We start from the raw sequence: 21,601 nt of genomic DNA on the forward strand, positions 1-21,601 counted from the left end.
CTGGTTTTGAAATGGATGCTACTGAGATAGAAGCATTCAATGGGTACTGGAGGCACTGGGAAAGAGGTGCTGAGCTTTGACTGAGGTACTTTTTGGGGGCGAAGGAAGCTGGAGCATCAGGGGAGCCTGATGTTCTCCACACTGGACCTTCATGTCATCCTCTCCTCCAGCCACTGTCCAGTGCCAAGGAGAGCAGCAGTTTGCATGTTATAATACCAATAAAGAGACGGGTGGAGAATGAATTTCAATAACTTTAATCCTGATCCCGTCATACTGCAAAAGGAACAACTGCTGTCTTTTGATATGGATATTAATTAGAGAGCCCAATACACTGATAATATTATTCATTAAACAGAAGCTGTTTGCTTAATCGCTTATTGCTGTCATTATCAACATTTCCGGATCAAAAAGCAAATATTGTAGATAATCCGTTTTCAAATCAGCCCTGCTTTACAAATTCTGTATCTCAGGCAGACGTTAATTTTTAATTGCAATTCATTTTGATTTGCTTGAACTGTTGTAAATCAACATTTCCGGAATAAAAAGCAAGTGTTACAAACAAAGAATGTCTATTTGATTTTTGTGTTTAACACCCAGCACTGTAGATGCAGTTAGGTTTTTATTCTTTTTGTGCTCATGCTGAACCGCAACAGCAATTCCCATCCCCGCTAGGTTGCTATCTTTGGCATGCCTACAGGAATAACATGGCCGGCCACCTGTTTGTCGGATGCTTCCAGAAGGCCTCCCTGTCCTTTAGGGGCCTCCTGACCCCAAAGGCCCTGTCCACAGTGGCGAATCTAAGACTAGAGCATCACCTTGACCTACCACGCCGGTGGAGAGTATTCTCTGTCGCGCGGCACATACCTGGAGGAACCTTGGGCTTGTCTTGCTGTGACCCGTCCCCCTGTGCACGATTGGTGCGGTTCTCTAGACCATGGAGTCTATTCTCACCGGCCCAGTTAGCATCAAGAAAAAACCAGGACCCTCTGTTCCTGAGGAGGCTAATTTCATTCACCTCGTGGTCCTAATGACGCCCTCACCTTAAAAGAAATATGCATGCTGTATGATGTCATTTATAACTGAATGAATATCTTCAGACTGAATATGAATACCTTTTAGTTGCCAGACATGGATGGATGGATGGATGGATGGAAGTTTTTGATTCCGAATCTCCGCATTTCCAGTGATCTGAAGTGTTTGGTATGCAAATTTACTCGTGCCCTAGAGGCTTCAGAGCCCAGATTCCGTGTTACCAAGCAGAGTTGCTGGGCCAGTGCCCCGAAGCCTTGCGCCTAATCAAAAAGTCTAGTGCAGATCTCTGCAGAGACAGCCCGGTTGATCAAAGCACTCTGCGGGGACGTGCTTATTGAGAGCTAAGCTATAAGGTGGGGGGTGGGGTGGAGGGGGGCTATGGCAGGCTCGCCGTGCAATCCGTAACGTGCTTAACGCGCCATGATGGACATTGCTTCATTTCATTGGTTGATTACAATTGTGATTGTAATTGTGAATGAATGATTGGCTAGCTTATGCAAGCTGATCAAACGCTTGTCAGGGGCAGCGGAAAAGGACAGCGAGCTCAGAGCTGAGTGAACTTTTATCACTGGGTTGAGAAATTGTATTTTTTTATCAGCAATTGTGATGTTTTACTAATAATGCACAGCTAGTTGTTGCTGTACTAAGTGAATTGCAATTTGGTCTACTCTCTTTCTCCCAAAGATAACATATTTTTAAAAAGAATCTAGTGTAATCATGAGTTTTCATCTGATGATATGATATTTACATTTAATTCATTACAATGGTAATAGATTTTGAGCTTAATTTAATTGTCATTGTCCTAAGTAAGCCTTTCTGAAGTTGGGCTTTAATATCTTTCAAACAGCTCTGTCCCACTGTCTTGCATTTTTCTGTCTCTCAGAAGACACGCTGACATTGGCAAACACACTCAATCGGCATGACATTCTTTCTGGAGTTCCACATAGCTGTCGTTTGAGATATTCCTGTGAGAAGCCCAGCCCAGGGCCCCAGGGCCAGATCGCATGGTTAGGTTCAGTCACAAACCAAATTATGGTTACAACACACTTAACATTCTAATTAAATACAACTATAGGCACCAATTAAATGTAATTCTGTTGGTGTAATTTTCAGGGTACTGTGCTCTGAAACTAATTAGCAAAATTACATGGTAGATTTTGAGAAAAACAGTCCAGTGCAAAATGAAATATATCTTGGAAGGAACAGGTGAATATTCACATTTCTGTCGGCTTTTTGTCTGTGATTTTCATTTTTAAATGAAACAGAGATGGCTATGCTTTAGTGCTCTGCTGGGGAACACAAGGTTAGGACTAGCCTTGGGAGCGCAGGGTTAGGGTTAGCGTTGAGAGCGCAGGGTTAGGGTTAGCCTTGAGAGCGCAGGGTTAGGGTTAGCCTTGAGAGCGCAGGGTTAGGGTTAGCGTTGAGAGTGCAGGGTTAGGGTTAGCTTTGAAAGTGCTCGGTTAGGGTTAGTTCTGAGTGTGCAAGGTTAAGGTTAGTTTTGACAGTACAGAATTAGTGTTAGCTTTGAGAGTGTGGAGTTAGGGTTTGCTTTGAGAGTGCAGGATTAGGGTTTGCTTTGAGAGTGCAGGATTAGGGTTAGCTTTGAGAGTGTGGGGTTAGGTTATCTTTGAGAGTGCGGGGTTAGGGTTAGCTATTACAGTACAGGATTAGGGTTAACTTTGAGAGTGCGCAGTTAGGGTTAGCTTTGAGAGTGCAGGGTTAGGGTTAGCTTTGACAGTACAGGATTAGGGTTAGCTCTGAGAGTGAGGAGTTAGGTTAGCTTCGAGAGTGAGGGATTAGGGATAGTTTTGACAGTACAGGATTATGGTTATCTTTGAGAGTGAGGAGTTAGGTTATCTTTGAGAGTGAGGGATTAGGGATAGTTTTGACAGTACAGGATTAGGGTTAACTTTGAGAGTGCGCAGTTAGGGTTAGCTTTGAGAGTGCAGGGTTAGGGTTAGCTTTGACAGTACAGGATTAGGGTTAGCTTTGAGAGTGAGGAATTAGGGATAGTTTTGACAGTACAGGATTAGGGTTAACTTTGAGAGTGATAGATTAAGGATAGTTTTGACAGTACAGGATTAGGGTTAGCTTTGAGAGTGAGGAGTTAGGTTAGCTTTGAGAGTGAGGGATTAGGGAGAGTTTTGACAGTACAGGATTAGGGTTAGCTTTGAGAGTGGGGAGTTAGGTTAGTGTTGAGAGTGAGGGATTAGGGAGAGTTTTGACAGTACAGGATTAGGGTTAGCTTTGAGAGTGGGGAGTTAGGTTAGCGTTGAGAGTAGGGAGTTAGGTTAGCATTGAGAGTGAGGGATTTGGGAGAGTTTTGACAGTACAGGATTAGGGTTAGCTTTGAGAGTGGGGAGTTAGGTTAGCTTTGAGAGTGAGGGATTAGGGAGAGTTTTGACAGTACAGGATTAGGGTTAGCTTTGAGAGTGGGGAGTTAGGTTAGCGTTGAGAGTGAGGGATTAGGGAGAGTTTTGACAGTACAGGATTAGGGTTAACTTTGAGAGTGGGGAGTTAGGTTAGCGTTGAGAGTAGGGAGTTAGGTTAGCATTGAGAGTGAGGGATTTGGGAGAGTTTTGACAGTCCAGGATTAGGGTTAGCTTTGAGAGTGAGGAGTTAGGTTATCTTTGAGAGTGAGGGATTAGGGATAGTTTTGACAGTACAGGATTAGGGTTAACTTTGAGCATGAGGGATTAGGGATAGTTTTGACAGTACAGGATTAGAGTTAGCTTTGAGAGTGAGGAGTTAGGTTATCTTTGAGAGTGAGGGACTAGGGAGAGTTTTGACAGTCCAGGATTAGGGTTAGCTTTGAGAGTGAGGAGTTAGGTTAGCTTCGAGAGTGAGGGATTAGGGATAGTTTTGACAGTACAGGATTAGGGTTAGCTTTGAGAGTGGGGAGTTAGGTTAGCTTCGAGAGTGAGGGATTAGGGATAGTTTTGACAGTACAGGATTAGGGTTACCTTTGAGGATATAGGCATCATACAGCTGGTCCAGCTGTATGATGTTTTCCGATTGAAGTGTTATCCATCCATGGGCCTTGGGGTCCGCAGCGTTAACAAAATGCAAACACATACATTTTTTGGATTCTGGCCATTCATATCCCAGTGCCCGCATGTGTTGGCTGGGTGCTCGCTGCTGCCAAGATTAAAATAATTCTATAAAAAACGTTAGCAATAATGAGCAGGTATCAGAAACAGTCACTGAACCTTAACTCTGCTCCATTCTTGGCTTTAAAATACTCTCTTATGTTCGTCCGAAAATTTTTTACATGCTTTGCATGTTGTCCAATTGGGATGTGACCCTTGATCTCACACTTCTGTTCATTAAGACTGTATTACTGTGTCAGTATGACTTTCTTCAGTGAAGATACTTGGGTCAAGTGAATCTGGTGATTAAAGTAAAACTCTATGCCCTAATTAAGTTTATTTTCTCCAGTAATGAATTGCTGTCTTAGGCTGTTGATTATTTTAAATGGGGGCAGAGAGATCTAATGGCAGAAGATAGAGCAAAGAAATTAAGATTATTAACCTTAGCAGAAGCCATGTAAATTTCCTTTAGTTTAATGTACATCGCCATTTTTGTCTAATATTATTTCTTTAGAGAGATTTTAATGGGATGTCAGTCTGTCATTATCTTTTTATCTCTGACACATAAAAATGACATATATTCATTTTCTGTAATAATTGAAAGTTGCCCATCATGTGTTATGGATGAACCTGGCTGACCCCCGATTCTACCCATAATTCTCACGTCGCCGGTCCCTTACGACGAGTGTCTGCGGTGTTCATGCTAAGCGGTTTTTTATAGCCCAATGCGTAGTGGGTTCATCATGGCGAGTGTAAGGGAAACGGGACACCCTCTCAGGGGAGGCTAATGCGCTACATGTGCCAGAGTGTTGGACACACCGTGTGAGTGTCCGTGGGACTGCTGTTTTATGCAGGAAGGCTACAGGGTAGGATTATTATGGTAGAGGAATCGCTGATGTACAGCACTTACATTAATAATGTAAACATCCTGTTTTGTGCAGTCTATAACGTGATAGACTGGCATCCTGTCTAGGGTGTACCCCAGCCTTGTGTCCTGAGCTGCCAGGAATAGGCTCCACCCCCCCCCCCCCCCCCACCCCACCCCACCCCACGACCCTGCCCAGGATAAAAGGTTAGAGGAAGGATGAATGAATGATTGACTGGGCATCAGGATGCGTGTTGTAGAAAATATCCTTTTTATAAACAATATTAGGCTGGAAAGGAGCACGATGGGGTCATGTTCCACTAGAATGAGGAAAAACTGCAGATGGAAGTAACACTGTGGTCTGCAGCAGACAGGTCCCCAGTAGGATATTGACAGACATGCGCTTCACACACAGGGAGAAAAAATGACAAGAGTTACAATGAAGCATTCTGGGAAGACACCAGCAACACCTTCCTTCACATGGTAGTCTTGAAGCTAGCACTGTCCATGGGATTCCAATTAAGACTTCAGGTCCAAGGCCAAAAACATTTTTTTTATTTTAATTAATAGATGACTTCCTGTGTTACAAGCTTCCCCAGGCAGCAGGCCTGACTTTACCAGCAGCTCTCCCAGTAAAGTCCACTACAGAGAGAAGCTACCAGGGTTTTTTATTACAGGGAGTCATTTCTGATTTTGTGAGGTAGTCGGAAAGCTGTGGGCTTGCGCTGTTCAGGGCGACACGGATGGCGATCGCTTACCCACGCGGCTGAAGCTGAGCCTCTCCGACTGCAGCCAAAGCAAACGCTCAGCAAGATCACCCTGGCAGACACGTACTCTAATGCTCCTATTATGCGGTGCAAGTCTATCACGTCCAGACATCCCCTCCTCTGACATCGACTCGGAAACACTTTTTTCTTTCTTCCTTTCTCTAGCTTCTGAATCACTTCGTTTCAATGTCACTCGTCTGTGCCGGACGCAACGCTGGCGGCTTGGCAGAGATCACTCTCCGCGACGATTCGCCAGCGTCACCCGTCCAGCGAGCAGACGGGCAGAGGACGCCGGGCCCTGGGAGGGGTGGGGGCGCTCACCTGTCCCCCCCACACAGCCGTCACTTGCTAGCGTATGACACGCCAACGGCCCGCACGTCCCCTACATCTGCCATCCACCTCAGCACCAATGCACCGCATCTTGCTTGGAGGAACTTGAGAACTTTCCGGAAGGTGATTTGGCTATTGGACGGCCCAGCTGTATTCTTCAAACCTCTTTGGAGCGTCTTTATCACTCTTCTTTTTTTTCTCTACGCAAAAGCAACGGTGTGTATCTGACCTTGGAGGCGCCTCAATGAATTGCTGAAGGAGCCGTTTCCCCCCTTGCGTTCCAAATAGGCACGCTGGGATGCGTGTCAGGTGGGCCCCTGTATAATTAATAGCGCGGGTCGTCTGTGCCAAGTTCCACTGAAGGGATGGAAACAGAGAGCATCGTAGCAACTAATGACATACCTTTGGTAGCATGAATAGCAAACAGCAGCCAATTGTAGAATATAGAACAAGCTGACTGAGCTGGGTCACATTCCTGACTTTTACCTGTGTATCACTAAAATCGAAAGCGTTATCAGAAATGTGCCTGTTCTGGAAATGTAACATGTTCATTGGAACAGCATTATCACTATTGAACAAAATGAGTCATTACTTTTTCACATTGCCCAATAAGCCTTTGTCTGAGTAGCCCAAACGCAGACTTGGTAATAATATCTGAGGGGACCTACACTCGACCTGTGAAATATTAAACGAATGAATGAGTTAAATCAATTTTTCACACCAAGCAGGGCTCCGTGAGTGGACCTTGATATTACATGGTAGCGGTCACTGAAATCGATAAAGCAAGTCTGTAGGAGAAATGTTAAACGTGCAGAATGAAAAATATCAAAATATCACTGCTTCTGCATGCTTTAAATGTATTACATCTGTGCAGTTTTTTTTCCACAGTTTTTTTATGTTTTATTTGATATCTATAATTGATTCCCATCACTCATAACACAGATGTCCACTTAAGGTATGCGTTTTTCTTAGACCTGCGAAGCTGAAACTGTTTTTTTTTTTTTTTTTGACTGGAAGAGACGTTTGTGTTGAGTAATACAAAGGGCTGTGTTTGGCCGAGGACAGAAGGAAAATTTGGCTGCCAGAACGTTACTGAAAACTAAGTGAATGGCTCCTTAGCCCATATTAAGGCACGCCAGGAAAGCCGGTGGTAGATGAGCGTGTCTGCAGCCTACGCTTTGTCGGTTACGCAACCGTAAATAAAAGGCACAGACTCAAGGTTTCCTCTGTGAAGCCATTACATAACCGCCGAACACGGGCATCAGACAGCCCGCATTTAGTCGTCTGCACCTAGGGTGCAGGAGGCGACGCAAAGCAAGTAGGTCTCGCAGGAGGAGCCCAAGTAGAAAAGGGGACAATCTCTGATCTCCTACTACTGCGGGTTTCCCATAGCTTTCCGTTTTCCAGCTTTTACAGAGACGATGCAGAGCTGCACGGTGATGATTTGTAATTCCGTGTCAGGTCGTTTATAGAGAGGTACAGGTGACTGTAAATCACTCTCACGTCCCGTCTCTGCTACGTCCCTGCTGGATCGGCAGAGATCCGGAGCGATCGGTTATCGCATTCATCAGCTGCCTTGTCAATAATTAAAAGCAACGGATCCATCATTCTCCGCTTCGTGTGATAACCATGCATAATTCATTCAGCATTTCACCGACTTGGTGAGGGTGCTTTTTCAGCTTACCGTCCCAGCTCTCTAGTCTCCTGCCTGTTCCCTCTGCTACTGTAGGTGACTAATGACCCCTCTCTCTCCATCATTTTTACTTTGTATTTCGTCATTTCTCTCATTTCTCAATATGCGCATCAATCTCGAAGATTACGGTTTGGCCCAGTTTGTCTCATTTTCTTCTCGCTGCTTTTTTTTCGTCTCACCTTGTACTCTGTTCAAAATAATTACGAAATGAACTTGCCGAACTCTGCCCAAAGCAATCAATCTCATAATCTTGAGAACTGGAACGGTGCGCGTTTTTGCACAAGAAGCCAAAACAGTCAAGCAGCAGATTTGGATCTTTGTTGTCAGCAGGATACAGTAGTGACATGAATTATATTGCATGTACATGTGTTTTACAACTTCTTTCTGCAGTTATAATAGCCTGATGGCAAATACCGAAACAGAACCACCCCAACGCTGCCGAATACTAAATAACTGTTAAATAATAATAATAAAAAAACATTTAAAAATCATTGTAGTCTGAAATTTCCATGCATGCTGGATCTAGTGCACTTGGTTGTTTTTGTGTCGGGGACCATTACATATTTGATTAGAAAATACTGATCGCATTATCGGTTAAAACCAACTTAACCGGCCGTCAGTCAGAGATTTCGCGTTACACTTGCCGTTGTACCTGGTGTTTTATTGGCGGCCAGGCTGTCTCAGAGCTTTATATAGAGCCTGTCGACAACCCCGTCTCCTCCCATCCTGGCAGGCTTCTGGAACCCTGTATGGGATGGATTAGGAAGTCTTGCTGGGCCTGGGGGCGGGGACCAGGAACGGGGGACGCTTAACAGCTACAGTACCTAAAGACAGAACCAGAAGTTGCTGACCAGGAGGGGGCGCTCTTCCTTCCCAACGTCGTTGTATTTGTTTTCTTAAGAGAAGCTATGCGAGTGGAAACATAATTTGTACAGGCAGGTAATTGTAACACCAATTTCTGTTCTTTGTGTCTTGGGGAGAGCAATGTTTGAGTTATGAATTTTTAAGTATTTTTAATTTAGTCCTAATAACAAAACAATACAACTTATGACATTAATGATACTTTAACAATTATTTAATAAGTCATAAGATAACTTTTTCAGCATACAATAGTGTTTGAAAAGAAAGGATGCTGTCATACTTGGCAATATGACTACAACTTGCCAAATACTGTTTTTAGACGACTGTGAAGGGTGATTTCATATTTTGTGTGTGGGGGGGGGGGGGCACTCTGCCTGTGGCGCCCATGTACATCGCCGCTTGATAAGTAGCAGCAAAACATCACATGCAGAGAATTTGTGTTTTCTGGAAGCATTCTGTAATACTAAGACATCTGGGGGTTTAATGACCATAGCTTAATGGAAGACCATGGTCATCAGATTTCAGATAAATTCAGCGAAGTGTAATACAATGTTCACGTAACAAGCACTTTGCTAAAACAAAGGACCAGAGTGTTGCCTCTTTAACCCACAACCAAACTAATTCATCAGCATGTTAATGTTCGATCAGATCAAGAAATGTACCATGGATAATGTACATACAGGCATATTAAATCATGACCGGGTAAGATAATGCATCCATCCATCCATATTCCATCTGCTATATTAATACAGGATAGCAGGTGAGCTTGGATCCTATCCCAGGAAGCTGAGGGGAAACCCTGCACGAAAATCCCGCCCTGTGCAAGGCAAGCAAATGGCTCATGGAAGTTTTACTTACACAAAAATCTTCTGACGGTAGAACAAAAAAAAAGACTGGTTATCTCTCTGAACCAATCAGATTGTAGAGGAGGTAGATCCAAACAACTAGAAGAAGTGGGGCCAATCAATCTGATGTCTTGTTACCACCTCTTCTAGTTGGACCCACCTCCTCTACAATCTGATTGGTTATATCTCAGAACCAGTCTTTTTCATTCTGCCCTCAGAACATTTTTATTTAAGTAAAATTCCCACGAGCAAACAAACATATGCACTCAGGCACAGAATAACACACTGTAGGCAATTTCAGTTCTACCTATTTCAATTAAATTGGAATTGCTTGTGATACCAGAGGAAGAGCGGAGATCTGGTGGACTATTAGAAGAAAATCAGAGTTGATAAAGACCTGCTTCGGAAGAATTAAGAAGGAGAAGAATTGATTTCACATGAAAGACCAGACAAAGGTCTTACTGGTGGAGATGACATACTAGCCTGGCCAAAAATGCATTTGAAAAACATCAGTTCCTATTTTAAAAAATCATTCTGTGGAAGGCAATGAAATTTAGTGTAGTTTATTTGATACAAAAAGGAGTCAGGGATACGTGGTTTATCTGAGCTACAGTTTCAGCCAGACTGCATGGAGAATCTCTGTTCACTGCATTCCCCTCTATCACTCTATCAAGTGTCATTACTGTTGTCTTGCTCTGCTATAAACAAAAGGGAAATGGTACCCAAACACCGATGTCTCCCATGCTGACAGACAATTAAGCGCCTGATAAACCGATTCACTTGTAATACAACCATTTACAACTAGGGACAATATTGACTGAGACTGGAGATGAGTGGGACGTTATGTTGACTAAATGATCCATTGCACTGCTTTGACCATCTACAGTCAATTAATTATTCAGTCATTAAAGCTTCTTAGTGTAAATGTATCTGTGTGTTGCGAAGAGGTTCATAATTGAGGTGTATAATTAAGTGTTTGTAGATAGATATTTACATTTAACTTGCATGCATTTAATTTAACTTCATAAGTTCAGCCAATGTTACTGCCAGCTTCCTGTTCATCTTCACAGCGGTGACATTTGTACGTCTCTTCGTCCCTTGAGGTAGCTGTAATCTGCCAATAATAACCCCAGCTATGCTTATTTTTAATTTGACTGGATTGCTGTGGCTGACCTTTGTGCTGGACAGTTACAGTGGTCCTCAAACAAGTGCGAAGACCTCCAGAGAATGTCTGCCTGTTTCATCTCTGAGATATTCTGTTCCTTAACTACTCCCCCCACTTCCCTCCATTGGCTGTTATTTGCAGTCCACGTGCGTTTCACGTCTCATGTCCTGACATACCAATCATCTGAGGGCACAGCTCCCATTTTGAACTTTAATACACTCACATCCATTTCAGCCTACCAGCTCATTCATTTTCCGAACATTACCGAGCGGTTCCGCATGCTGATTTTTATCCCTGTGTCCTATGTATTGATTTACTCAATAGAGATTTTTGAGAGTGGGATCCATCTATTAATAACTTCCTCCTTGAACAGAGGATCGAAAAATGAAAATTGCTGCAACTATTTGACTTATCAGGGCTGCCAACTCTCACGCATCTGGAGTGACACTCTTTCAGACTCTTACGTTCTCTTAAGAAATCTTACGGCAAATCTATATAATTCCATTATAAACCTAATATTAGCTACACCAAAAGCGTTAGGGCCATTTGCAAAACCTACAGACTATTAACCAGGTAATATAACTGTTAAATACATGAAAATGCATGTGCAGATGTGTACAGACTAGTCTCAAACTGAAAATGTCATGCCAGCCATCTGACCAAAGTTGGCAGGATTACAGGACCAGATCTTTGAGGAAGATGAAGGTTGTCTGATCAATATATTTTGAGAGTGTCATATATTTATGTAAGTACATTAACTTAATAACTTGACTAAATAATTATTCACATGTTCTGCATCTGCAAAATGCCATCATTAAAAATATTGGATTCTGTTTATATTAACTAAACAGCTGTAAACTGAATATCGTTTTCGTTATTCCGACCTTGGCCTTCAACGCATTAAATTAGGCCTACATATTAAAGTCGCATACAGTTTTAAAATAAACATAGAAATTGAAATATTAACAGTCGCATAAACCCAAAAATCTGAAAGTACTTATTAATTTTGCTGGGTAATTTATGGAGTGATACGTTGGTGATTGTTGGCATAATACAACAATCACATGGTCAAACATTTAATCTGTCTTTTAATACTGTATTTTGTTTAATCTTGCGTTGGTAAATTTCCGCGCGTTAGAAACTCGTCTCTCCGTTTCTGCGCACTGGCACGACCAGCGGCTCTGGGCTGCACTAAAAAGGAACTCGGGGTGGTCGCAGAAAGCTAAGGCGTCAATAACGCTGCACTGTGACACACGGAGCCGGCCTTTATTTTCAATGGGAGGGGACGGCGCGCGGGGAGGGCGGGGGGTTTGGCGCGCGGGGAGGGGGAGCCGGGGGTTCCTAGAAACCGCCTCCGCCGCTGCCGCCGATCCGTTTGTGGATTCAAACGGTCGCCGCCTCCATGTTGGACGGAGCGCAGGGAAATAGTCTCCGTTTCGGTGAAAGGTCTATCGAAGACCCGGGATTAAGCAGCCCTCCGCCGTGACTGAGACATTAACTCGGCAAGCCGACATATACAGACGGAGGCAGCTATTTTTTTAAAAACCATTTTTTTTCTCCATACACTAAGCTATTCCCCGATGCGGAATCGAGCCCTCGCTTTATATAGACGCGAAACTTCTTTATTTTCTTTTTGTCCTTCTAAATGTGGTTTTTGACGTTCGCGTGTGTATAAAGGAGCCCGGTGATTGGGGGGGCCGGGGCTGTTTCGTGGTCGGTCACCGTTAGCTAGCTGGACTTGTGAAGACGGCTAGCTAGTTACTGTAAAATCAAAGCGGCTACGCCAGTTTGGAAAAGGGGGGTAAACATCCAGTTTCCATGGACAACACGTCCATAATAACCCAGGTTTCCAACCCCAAGGAGGAGGAGATAATTTCTTCAAGTCAAGAAAAAGGTAAGGTCGCTTTCTGCTGGAGCCCACCAGCTAGTCAGCATTACTAGGTAACGCTCGTCCGGTACTTGACTAGTTGAGTTGCACTACCAGCTATTTGACTGGTTACGTCGCTGTCTAACTATTGGACTGGTTGGCAGAGAGAAGCAAGGTGATTTCATTGAGTTCGCCAGAGAATGCAAAGAAAAAGGAAAAATCAAAGACAGATCGGGAAACTTTGCTTGTCTGGTGGTGCCGTTTCGCTAACTGATCGGCTCGCATGTTTACATGTAAAAGAATAATAAATAAACTCTGAAATGTGTGGCGCTTTGCTGGCCACTCTCCGCGTTTGAATTCCCTGTCTTCCAGCTTGGGTTGCGCTCGCGCAGGGCTAGCCAGCTAGCCCGAGCCATCTAAACATACGGGGGAGTTAGCCGCGCAGCTAACCCCGACCCTCGGCGCTCTGCTGGTAAATACGGGATTTGTTAGTAAATACTGGGTCTGTTAGTAAATATGGCCATTTCGGGGTCTAAATGTACTGTTATCCACAGTGCAGAGGAGGTAGACTTCTTGTGCGTAGCTCCCTGCCTAGGAGATGTCATTTTAAAAATCACTGAGCGTATAAAGCGGCGGAGGGGGGCACAAAGCGACTGACGGCGTAACTGCTGTCGGCTTGCAACATTGGCCTGATTGGGGGAATCAAGCACGTCTGCTTCGGACTACAGCCTGTCGCGTCTGCTCCTGCTCTCAGACGTTACGGAGCGCATCGAGCTGGACGGCGAAACGTGCATGGCTCTTGGCTATTAGGCAATATGGCGCTTCGCCGTGCTGTCACCCCGCTTGGTTTTAGTTTCCAGAGTGTGCCCTCTCGGTTCGATGGCATTTCCTCCTCTAATGACACCCTCAGTTCGGGCAAAGTTATTAATCTGCGTGAAAAGAGGAGTTACACGGATGTAATTAAGGGGCTGATTTCTAAAAGTAGTCATCTATATGAATAATTTGGGTTCCCAAATTGACAGTGAACTTAATGTCTCCTATAGTTATGGTTTAGCTGTAGCAGATGTTACGTGACCATATGTTTGTGTTGATAAATAATCTAGCTATGGGTGGTAAACTGAAATTTAAGTATGGTAGAATGTACTCGCTAGATAATGTTTTTTTTTTTTTGATCATTTGAAAACACTCCTGTTAAGTCTTTCCCTGGGAGAAATTGACTGCTGCTTCTAGCTACCGTATTGCAAAACCCAGAGGAACAAACCAGGAGATATGATGTGATTAATTCACTTTTATTGGGGTGCCTCTCCCAGTGTTCATGTAATCTGAAGTGTTGCAATGGAGTCTCTCTGTATAAGTTATTATTCAGTATTTACTCACATGTCATGTGTATGCTTTTGGTCTTGCTTGCTTCCTCTAAACTGCTGTATTTGCAAATGGGGGTAATACTCTTAAATCTAAATTTAAAACCGTAAATTCGCACTTCCTTCTGGCTGATGTAATTAATTGGCTGTTTGTTTCAAATGGATAGAAATGGAAGTAAAATGTGTATCTAAACTGGAAGACCTCTCAAAATAGAAGTAGTTTTAAATACTCACTTTACACAAATAGTTGTTATTAGGGCTTCACTGATTTAATGGATGAATGGTAAAACTGGTAGATATTAAGATACCACTAAATCACCGGCATCATTGGACAGACACTGGTAATATCTCTAAACATTTGTCATGAGAAAGTTCACCGCAGAAAATCCAGAGAACTTGTCCTTCCTCATAACTTTCCACGCAGCCTGAAACTTTATTTTGATCCCACAGTTGTTAGTGATTGACTGAGAATGGAAATATTGTATTATGTCGCTCCAAGCATTAGCACACAGTGATTTTTTTAACACAGTTCATTTTTCAGGTCTTTTAAAGTAAAACAGACCGTTTAAAATGGCTCTTGTTTGAGATTTCAACATTCTGAGAGTTTCTTCTTTTAAGATTAAGTTGTAAAGCTGCTGAAGTGGCTTGTTAGACATTTATACAATACAAACTTTTCATATGGCTTGTGTTTTAACTGTTATGTCAAGTATAAAACTGCTGTCTGGAAATAATTTGGTTTGTATAAGGTTTGCTTCGTTTTTGAAGGTTCTTGTGAAGTGTCGTTTAACCTCATGCAAATTTCATATCAGTGGGTCAGTACATAAAGAACCTGTTACTTAACCGTCCAGGGTGTTTTTTCTGTTTCTGTGCATTTTAAGGTATTGTAGCTGTTCACCAAGGAAACATTTTCTCCCCAGTTCTCACTAAGGTTTTTTTTACCTTGTGTATGAAATTTTTCAGCTGCAAGATCACTGATGTTGACTTTATTCACTAAGTACCAAGTTATGAAAAAACGTATGCATTGCGCACCTGGACGTTCTGCTGCCCATTGTAACCAAGACTCCTAAACTTTAATTTTCAGTTTTATCTGCACTCCACTACACTGGTGGCTTGTATTTCTGTACATTTAGCTGTTTGACTCGAATGAGGCAATGAAACTGCACACAAGCTTAATTAAAACTTTATGACCTTCTATTGCTTTATACAAGAGACTAGAGTATGTCGTTTTTTTCTCACTCTCAACGTGACTGAAAGGGCTGATATTTTCTTACACTTAGAGCTGCAAAGGATAAAAATGTAAACCGGCACCCGCTAATGCAGCGGATATGTCGGCTGGGTAGATAACTTGCGTTTATCAAAATAACCTGTATAAAATGAAATGAGAAAAATGAGTGCAGAATCTTTAAATTTGTAATCTGGTATAAAATGCAAGTCCAGCTTAGCCACATAGTGCATGTGTGCAGGGACTCTTGTTTGTCTGATTTCACTATACAGACTTGGTCCTTATTTTGCACATTCACTGGTCAGTGTGTGTGGATTGGAAAATGTATTTAAACACCAAAGAGTTCTGTGTACCTGCGTTGTCTTCTCCATGTCAGGCACCTAATGTCATGATACTCGTATGACCGTGCTCATGGAGTGCTCCGTTCCATGGCATCCCCACTCTTGTGGGGTATCCCTTTTCCATTTCAGAAAGAGCTGTACAGGACAAAAATACCTCTACTGCAGCTGCCCTGTCACTCCTCCGACTCAGTCGGGCATTGTGAAAATTATCTGGTGCATTGATTATGGCAATTTGTATGAGCAAGGACTGGTCACAGCGGTGCCAAGGACAAATGTTGTGGTCATTTTTGCAGTGCCCTCTGTATTCATGTCTGTCCTTAAATCATCTGCTTATTTTCTCTAAGTAAAATGTTATTTTTGGGCGAAGGGCAAAAGATAACATGTACTTACTTATCAGAGGTTTTGACTGTAATCCAATTTTGCTCTGGTTGCATGTGAACTTGAAGATTTATGCTTTTAGAACAGGGGTCTCCAACTTTCCTGAGACACTTTCATACTGAATTTAAGGAACCTGGTCCCTGGTTACAAGTTCCTAGGCTGTCTCGGCTGGGGACTTGTGAAGTTCCTGGCCACTTTCGTATGTTGCTTTCACACCACACAGCATAACTGGGACCCTTATGCCAAATAAGCATTGGCGAGGCAAAAAGCTTGTACGGTAAAATTTACACACAATTCAAAACTATTCAGCCATCTCAAAGTAGCGGAGGATGCACAAGTTGTTCTGTTAGTTGTTAGTTATCGGGTGGAGCGATCACAGTCAAAACGGGACACAGCCTTATAGCAGTAGAATCAGGTGTGTTAAATGAGAAAACCAAAAAGGTGCAGGACTAGAGTTGGAGACCCCTGTTTTAAAATCTACACGCAGTTTATTAATTTGTTTAAAAAGGAAGCTTGAAGACATTATTCTTTGAAGTGATTATATTTGTTCTGGTCATTTTATTTTGTTTTGTTTTGATAAACTGTTGATGTTCTCTCATCCTCTTTCAGGTTATCCCATAGTTAATGTGGGCCAAAACCTAATTTTTGAAAGCGGCTGGTTCAATGCCCAAGGAGCTTCCTCTGGTGGACATTAATGGATGGCAATATGTTGTTTTTGTTACTAGACTTTGTTGTATATCCAGCCTTACACAGCATTCCATGGTGTACTGAGGTGGAGTTTGACTGCATTCTATACAAAGTCATTTTATAGGAAATGAAATACAGTTTGTATAATATTCATAAAAACTGTTATGATAAAATAAAGCACACAAGAACAGATCTTTCCCTAAAAAGCATTTAAGTAATTATTTGGAGGTGACTTCCCAGCTTGTGTATTGAAATCTTAGGAGCTGTTCTTATTGGCACACGTACCATTTTACCAGCATCACTTTTTAGTGTGTTTTGTGTAATCCTTTGGAAAGAAAACAATCCCACATTTTTGTGCGTTGATAGCAGTCACGTTTCCATTGGATTTAAATATGCGTCATGATTGTTTGAATGGGTCTGAAGTAGGGGTGGGCGATATGGCTGTAATATAACACGATATTTTTGGTTACAATCACAATACACAGTGCACGTTTTTTTTGTTTGCAGACCAACCCAGTTGCAATGTATATAGTAATGTTAATTAACCATAACCACTTAACCAGCTATTCTATCTTTACAACAAACACTGCTTGTTGTATTAATCTTAATTAAGGTGTGTATATACTGTGCATGTAAAAAAACGTGCTTTTTATTTTTTTTAACAAAAGTTTTGAGTACAGAAAACATTTATCAGTTATATTGTTAAGTATTGCTGTATCACAATTCTTGTGATGACTCTGAAACACATATTGTGGATGCAATTACAGCTGGTCACCATAAATTGTCATAACGCCCACCAGTAGTCTCAAGTGTCTAGTTAAAGCAGGAAGTAAGTTGAGAAGTGACCTCATTCTGTATTACCGGCCGGCCCATCTCTTGTTGTAGGCTTGAGCATTGTTTTGCTGTGAGAAGTGAAACAGAGTAAATGTACCTTGCTTCCTCCTGCATCACTCATGTTTTGAGAACATCTCAGCAGTATCCTTCTTGTATTGCCACCAGGAACCTTGCACATTCCACTCAGGGAAGACTGAATACTTCATATTTCCTTTGTCTCTTCAGTCCCAAAGTGAGAGTTGTATCACATAATGTGAGCTTTAACATAAGCAGTTGCAGTAGATGTAGATGGCTGTTAGTTAACGACGAAATCTGGTGTGAAAATGTAGTGATTTCATCAGCAAGAATAAATCAAGGTGCAGTAATTCTGGCAATTTTTCTCAAGGTTTTTAAAAACTCCTCCACTCATTAGTATTTCAATCCGTTTCATTCACTGCATGCCACGTATTTGTGTTAATCAACACAGAAAAACTTTTCGGAGTTGTCATAGGCCAGTTGGTAAAAGTAATCTTTAGGGAAGATGGCAGTAGTGACTTGCCTTAAAAATCCTCTAGAAAAAGGCGTCTCATACCCATCTATTTGTGGGGGCGCTGATTAATGATGGATTACTTGTATAATACCTACTAATCATGATTGCTATACCATAACAGAGCTTATCACATGAAGGGACGAGTAGCATTGTGAACAGTAAATCCCTCAGTTTATTCCTGAGTTTGAATTCTTAGGGTATCTATGTGTCATAGTGATATTCTCAGGTTAAGTGCAGTCTAAGCCAAGATTCTGTTTTTTTTGGCCAGGTATGATGAAGTTAATGAGCCCTGCAGGTGCCTTAAATAGACTGAGTGTCATATGGGGGGGATGGTAAAGGTGTTTGCATAACTGGACAGGTTGAACGCAGGTAGTGGATGGTACCAGCTGAAAGCCAGTCCGGCGGTACTGCACGGCCGCCAGTGGCCGTAAGCTTAATGTTCGGTTCATCGGTCCTCTGAGCTGCCCCCCTGCCTGTCAGGAGCCGTGGCACGACTGACCCTCTGGATGGAACATCATGAAATGCACGCTTGAATGAACGGAGCAGTTCTGGCAGTCTAATAAGCTTACTGGTGACTCCCTCAGCCTCTCTCCAGTGCTTTGCTTTTTCCAGTGCAGATGGATCTCAGCAGTTACCGACAGCCCTATCCCCAGGTAACAGGATGCTCCGAGGATGATGGGCACGCAGATTCCTAGTTGATGCCGCTGTCTCATTATTTTAAAAATGTCCCTTTGTGTACTGAGGAAAAGAGAGACTTTGCATCATGTCTGCCGTAGTTTGGCTTTTTAGCTGATCTTTTGAAGTCGTTTTTAAATATTGCTTATGGCTATGGCAGCCATCCATCTTTAGGGAAGAGCTAACAGACTGCCTCGTAACCACCGGCACTGGATGACGCAGCAGTAGTGCAGGTTCCCTGAAACACAGATAAGTAGGGCAAACACCAGGTTCTGTAACGATTACCATTGTACCCATGTGGTTTTTGAGAATAAGTATGAAATACTGAATTTTATGTCTTCTGTGAAGCTAATATTATTTTAAAAAGGACTTTTCTTCATGTGCTGTATTTGGAAGGTTAATCAGAGACCATTTCCAACACGCAGGAAGCATAAACGGTTGACAGGGGAAGCCAGCGGAAGAAAGGAAACTGTTGAGAGAAGAGGGGGGCAGAGTAGCAGCGCTAGCGTGTGGAGCGAGCTCACAGGGTGCCTGTGTGAAGGATGTCCTGGTCACTTACAAGGCCATCACGTTAAAGCACCCCTCCCCCCCCACCCACCCTGACTCCTCTTTGACAGTGTGTGAAAATACCACAACAGCTGGCGTTCAGATGACAGAGGCTGCATGAATGCATGGCATGGTTTGTGTCGTTTCTTTCTTTAGCCTGGTTGACAAGACTGACCTCCCCTCCCCCAAGTCGGCATCCCTCCCTAACACTGTTGTGTTTGGGGGGGTTACATGGGGCAGGGGGTTTAGTGTCAGGGCTGCTCTAACTAAATGTACAATTAACCACTAAAAGAGTGACCCTTTGCGCAGAGTTTATTAGGGTTGCCTTGTTGTTACTTCTTTCAGAAATTGGTTTGAGATGATTTTTTTTAACTGTTCCACCAGAAATGTTGGTCAATTTAACCTAAAATAGGTACCAAAATAGCTTGAAAAACATTTCATCAGGAGTTTCATAGCATCCACAACCAGTGGCAGGAACTCATAATGGAAATTAAACTGAGTAACCCCCGCTTATCAGGTTAGTTTGTCCCCCAATACCCATATCTCAAAAACTGCTAAAGATAATGAACGCTGCACGTTGACTGACCCTGTGTTGTGACCCCCAAGCTATGGAAAGCAAGACTGGGTAGGTGAAGAGAAAAATTTCCATGTACCTGTAGTCGTACTTGTGCAAATGGAAAATAAAGGATTTACCATTAGGTTGATGTACATGTGTTTTACATACAACAGCACAAAGACATATTTTGTGGTCCAAGCAGCATAGCTGCTGCATCCCTGTTGTTTTTCTTGTTTGTTATACAGGTGTTATACATGTATGTGTATGCAGTTTTTAGTCCCTTACACTGTGCTACATTAAAATGTGAGATATCTAGGTTTTTGTCTTGGATGGAGCGGGAATCGGAAAAGCCTGACATCGTTGATCGTGGACTGACATTTACGAATGAAGGATAAGTTTCTTGTTGTCTCTGGGCTGGGATTCATTCAGGGTTCTGCAGCTCATTGATGTCAGGTGACAGGTGCATCTCCCAAGTGCTGCACAAGCAGCTCTCGGAACCCTCTGGAGTAGTGTAGCTGAAGCAGCTGTCCGTCCATCTTGCAACCACTTATCCAGTGTAGGCTTATGGTATTTCTATATACATTTAATTTAGGCTGTCAATTATCTTTACAATTTATGGAGTAACCTTATATAAGTATTTTGTTCAAGTGTGAGAATCCTTGCATCTGTACATGCTGCTAAGGTAAACATTTGAAACCATACTGAATAGTTCAAAATATAAAATGTAAATTTATAATTGACACATGAGTGTTCAACATGCTGTCACTTAGGGCTGGGCAATATGACCTCAAATCAGTATCACGATTAATTGAACATTTTACCTTACCATTAATGAACAGTTATTTGATTTCTTTGTCATTGACAAGGTTTGTACTGTAAATTTTTTTCTAGCGAAAGACTATATCTTTGAGTTTAAAATAATTGAAGGAAACACAGATGAACCAATTATGGTTATTCATTGAATGTTTCGAACAACTGACATCAAAGCACAAATCACTTGAAATGAAAATGCCTTAAGAAAAAGGTCGCATTTTAGATTTAATTTAAAAAGCACGTTCCCTAAAAATGTATAAAATAAATAGGTTGATCACAATAACCTTGATTTACTATAAGCATTTTCCACTGTATTTTAAATATTGCTAATGTTGAAATGGATTGGTGGTCTTAACTTTGGTAGCTGAAACGGTGTTTTAGCAATGTTTGCATTTGACCTCTTTTTGTTCGGTGTGGTCTCCACTAAAGCCGCAATGTGTCCGAACGACAGACACAGCATTTGTCTTTGGTACATACTGTTGGATTTGCTCAGTCGGCTTGGTGATTGAGTTCTCCTCTATGCTGCTTCCATGTCACAGACAGGACAGGGCAGAGTCATGTGACAACACGCGCGATAGTATATCTTTAAGTGGACAGTACATTAACAGAATTTAAAAAGATCAAAGTAACCGTCATGGGCAAAATTACGTTGATTTAGTGGTTCTAAATCTCGTTTTTGATAAATTTTCAATTAACTGCCCAGCCCTACTCTCAGTGTTGAACACAGTTGAGCCATCCTCATATAGCTGTCCATAAGAGAGAGTTGTTTACACTTTACCTTTTATTTAGCATCTCTGCATATTGATGTGTTTAATTTTTCAACATATTACATTAAGATGGAAAATGTTTTATTTTTAAGTCTTTTTAAATTCAAGTTCCACTGAGCTCGGTTTACGTTTCACTGTATTGAAAATATTGGTCACGTATTACTGAATCGAATTGTATTGCAGTAACATTCTGTATTGACAGATGTTGAATCACTGCCTTGCAAAATCTAAGTCAAAATAGCATCATGACAAAGATTTTTTTTCTTATTTCCACCCCTACTAGCAGTTGGGTCCCCTCAGTATACAGAGGGACTGTATTCAGTGATACATTAAGATTCATGTTTTTACCATACCAGTGCTAGTGGACAAAGTGAGAGG

General features: G+C 42.2%; 1 protein-coding gene across 3 annotated transcripts in view; it reads left to right on the plus strand.

The window, feature by feature from the left end:
* Positions 1-11,996: 11,996 nt before the first annotated feature.
* Positions 11,997-21,601, plus strand: part of LOC125740765 (CTD small phosphatase-like protein) — a 45,569-nt gene continuing 35,964 nt past the window's right edge. The window contains exon 1 of one of the 3 annotated variants that reach the window (XM_049012412.1): positions 11,997-12,541. In XM_049012412.1, the coding sequence (XP_048868369.1) occupies positions 12,466-12,541 (76 nt within the window). In that variant the 5' untranslated portion in view covers positions 11,997-12,465. The remainder of the gene's footprint in view (positions 12,542-21,601) is intronic. The other 2 variants (XM_049012414.1, XM_049012413.1) reach the window with 2 other exon arrangements.

Source organism: Brienomyrus brachyistius, chromosome 4, assembly GCF_023856365.1.
Source record: "Brienomyrus brachyistius isolate T26 chromosome 4, BBRACH_0.4, whole genome shotgun sequence".
NCBI classification, from domain to species: Eukaryota; Metazoa; Chordata; class Actinopteri; order Osteoglossiformes; family Mormyridae; genus Brienomyrus; species Brienomyrus brachyistius.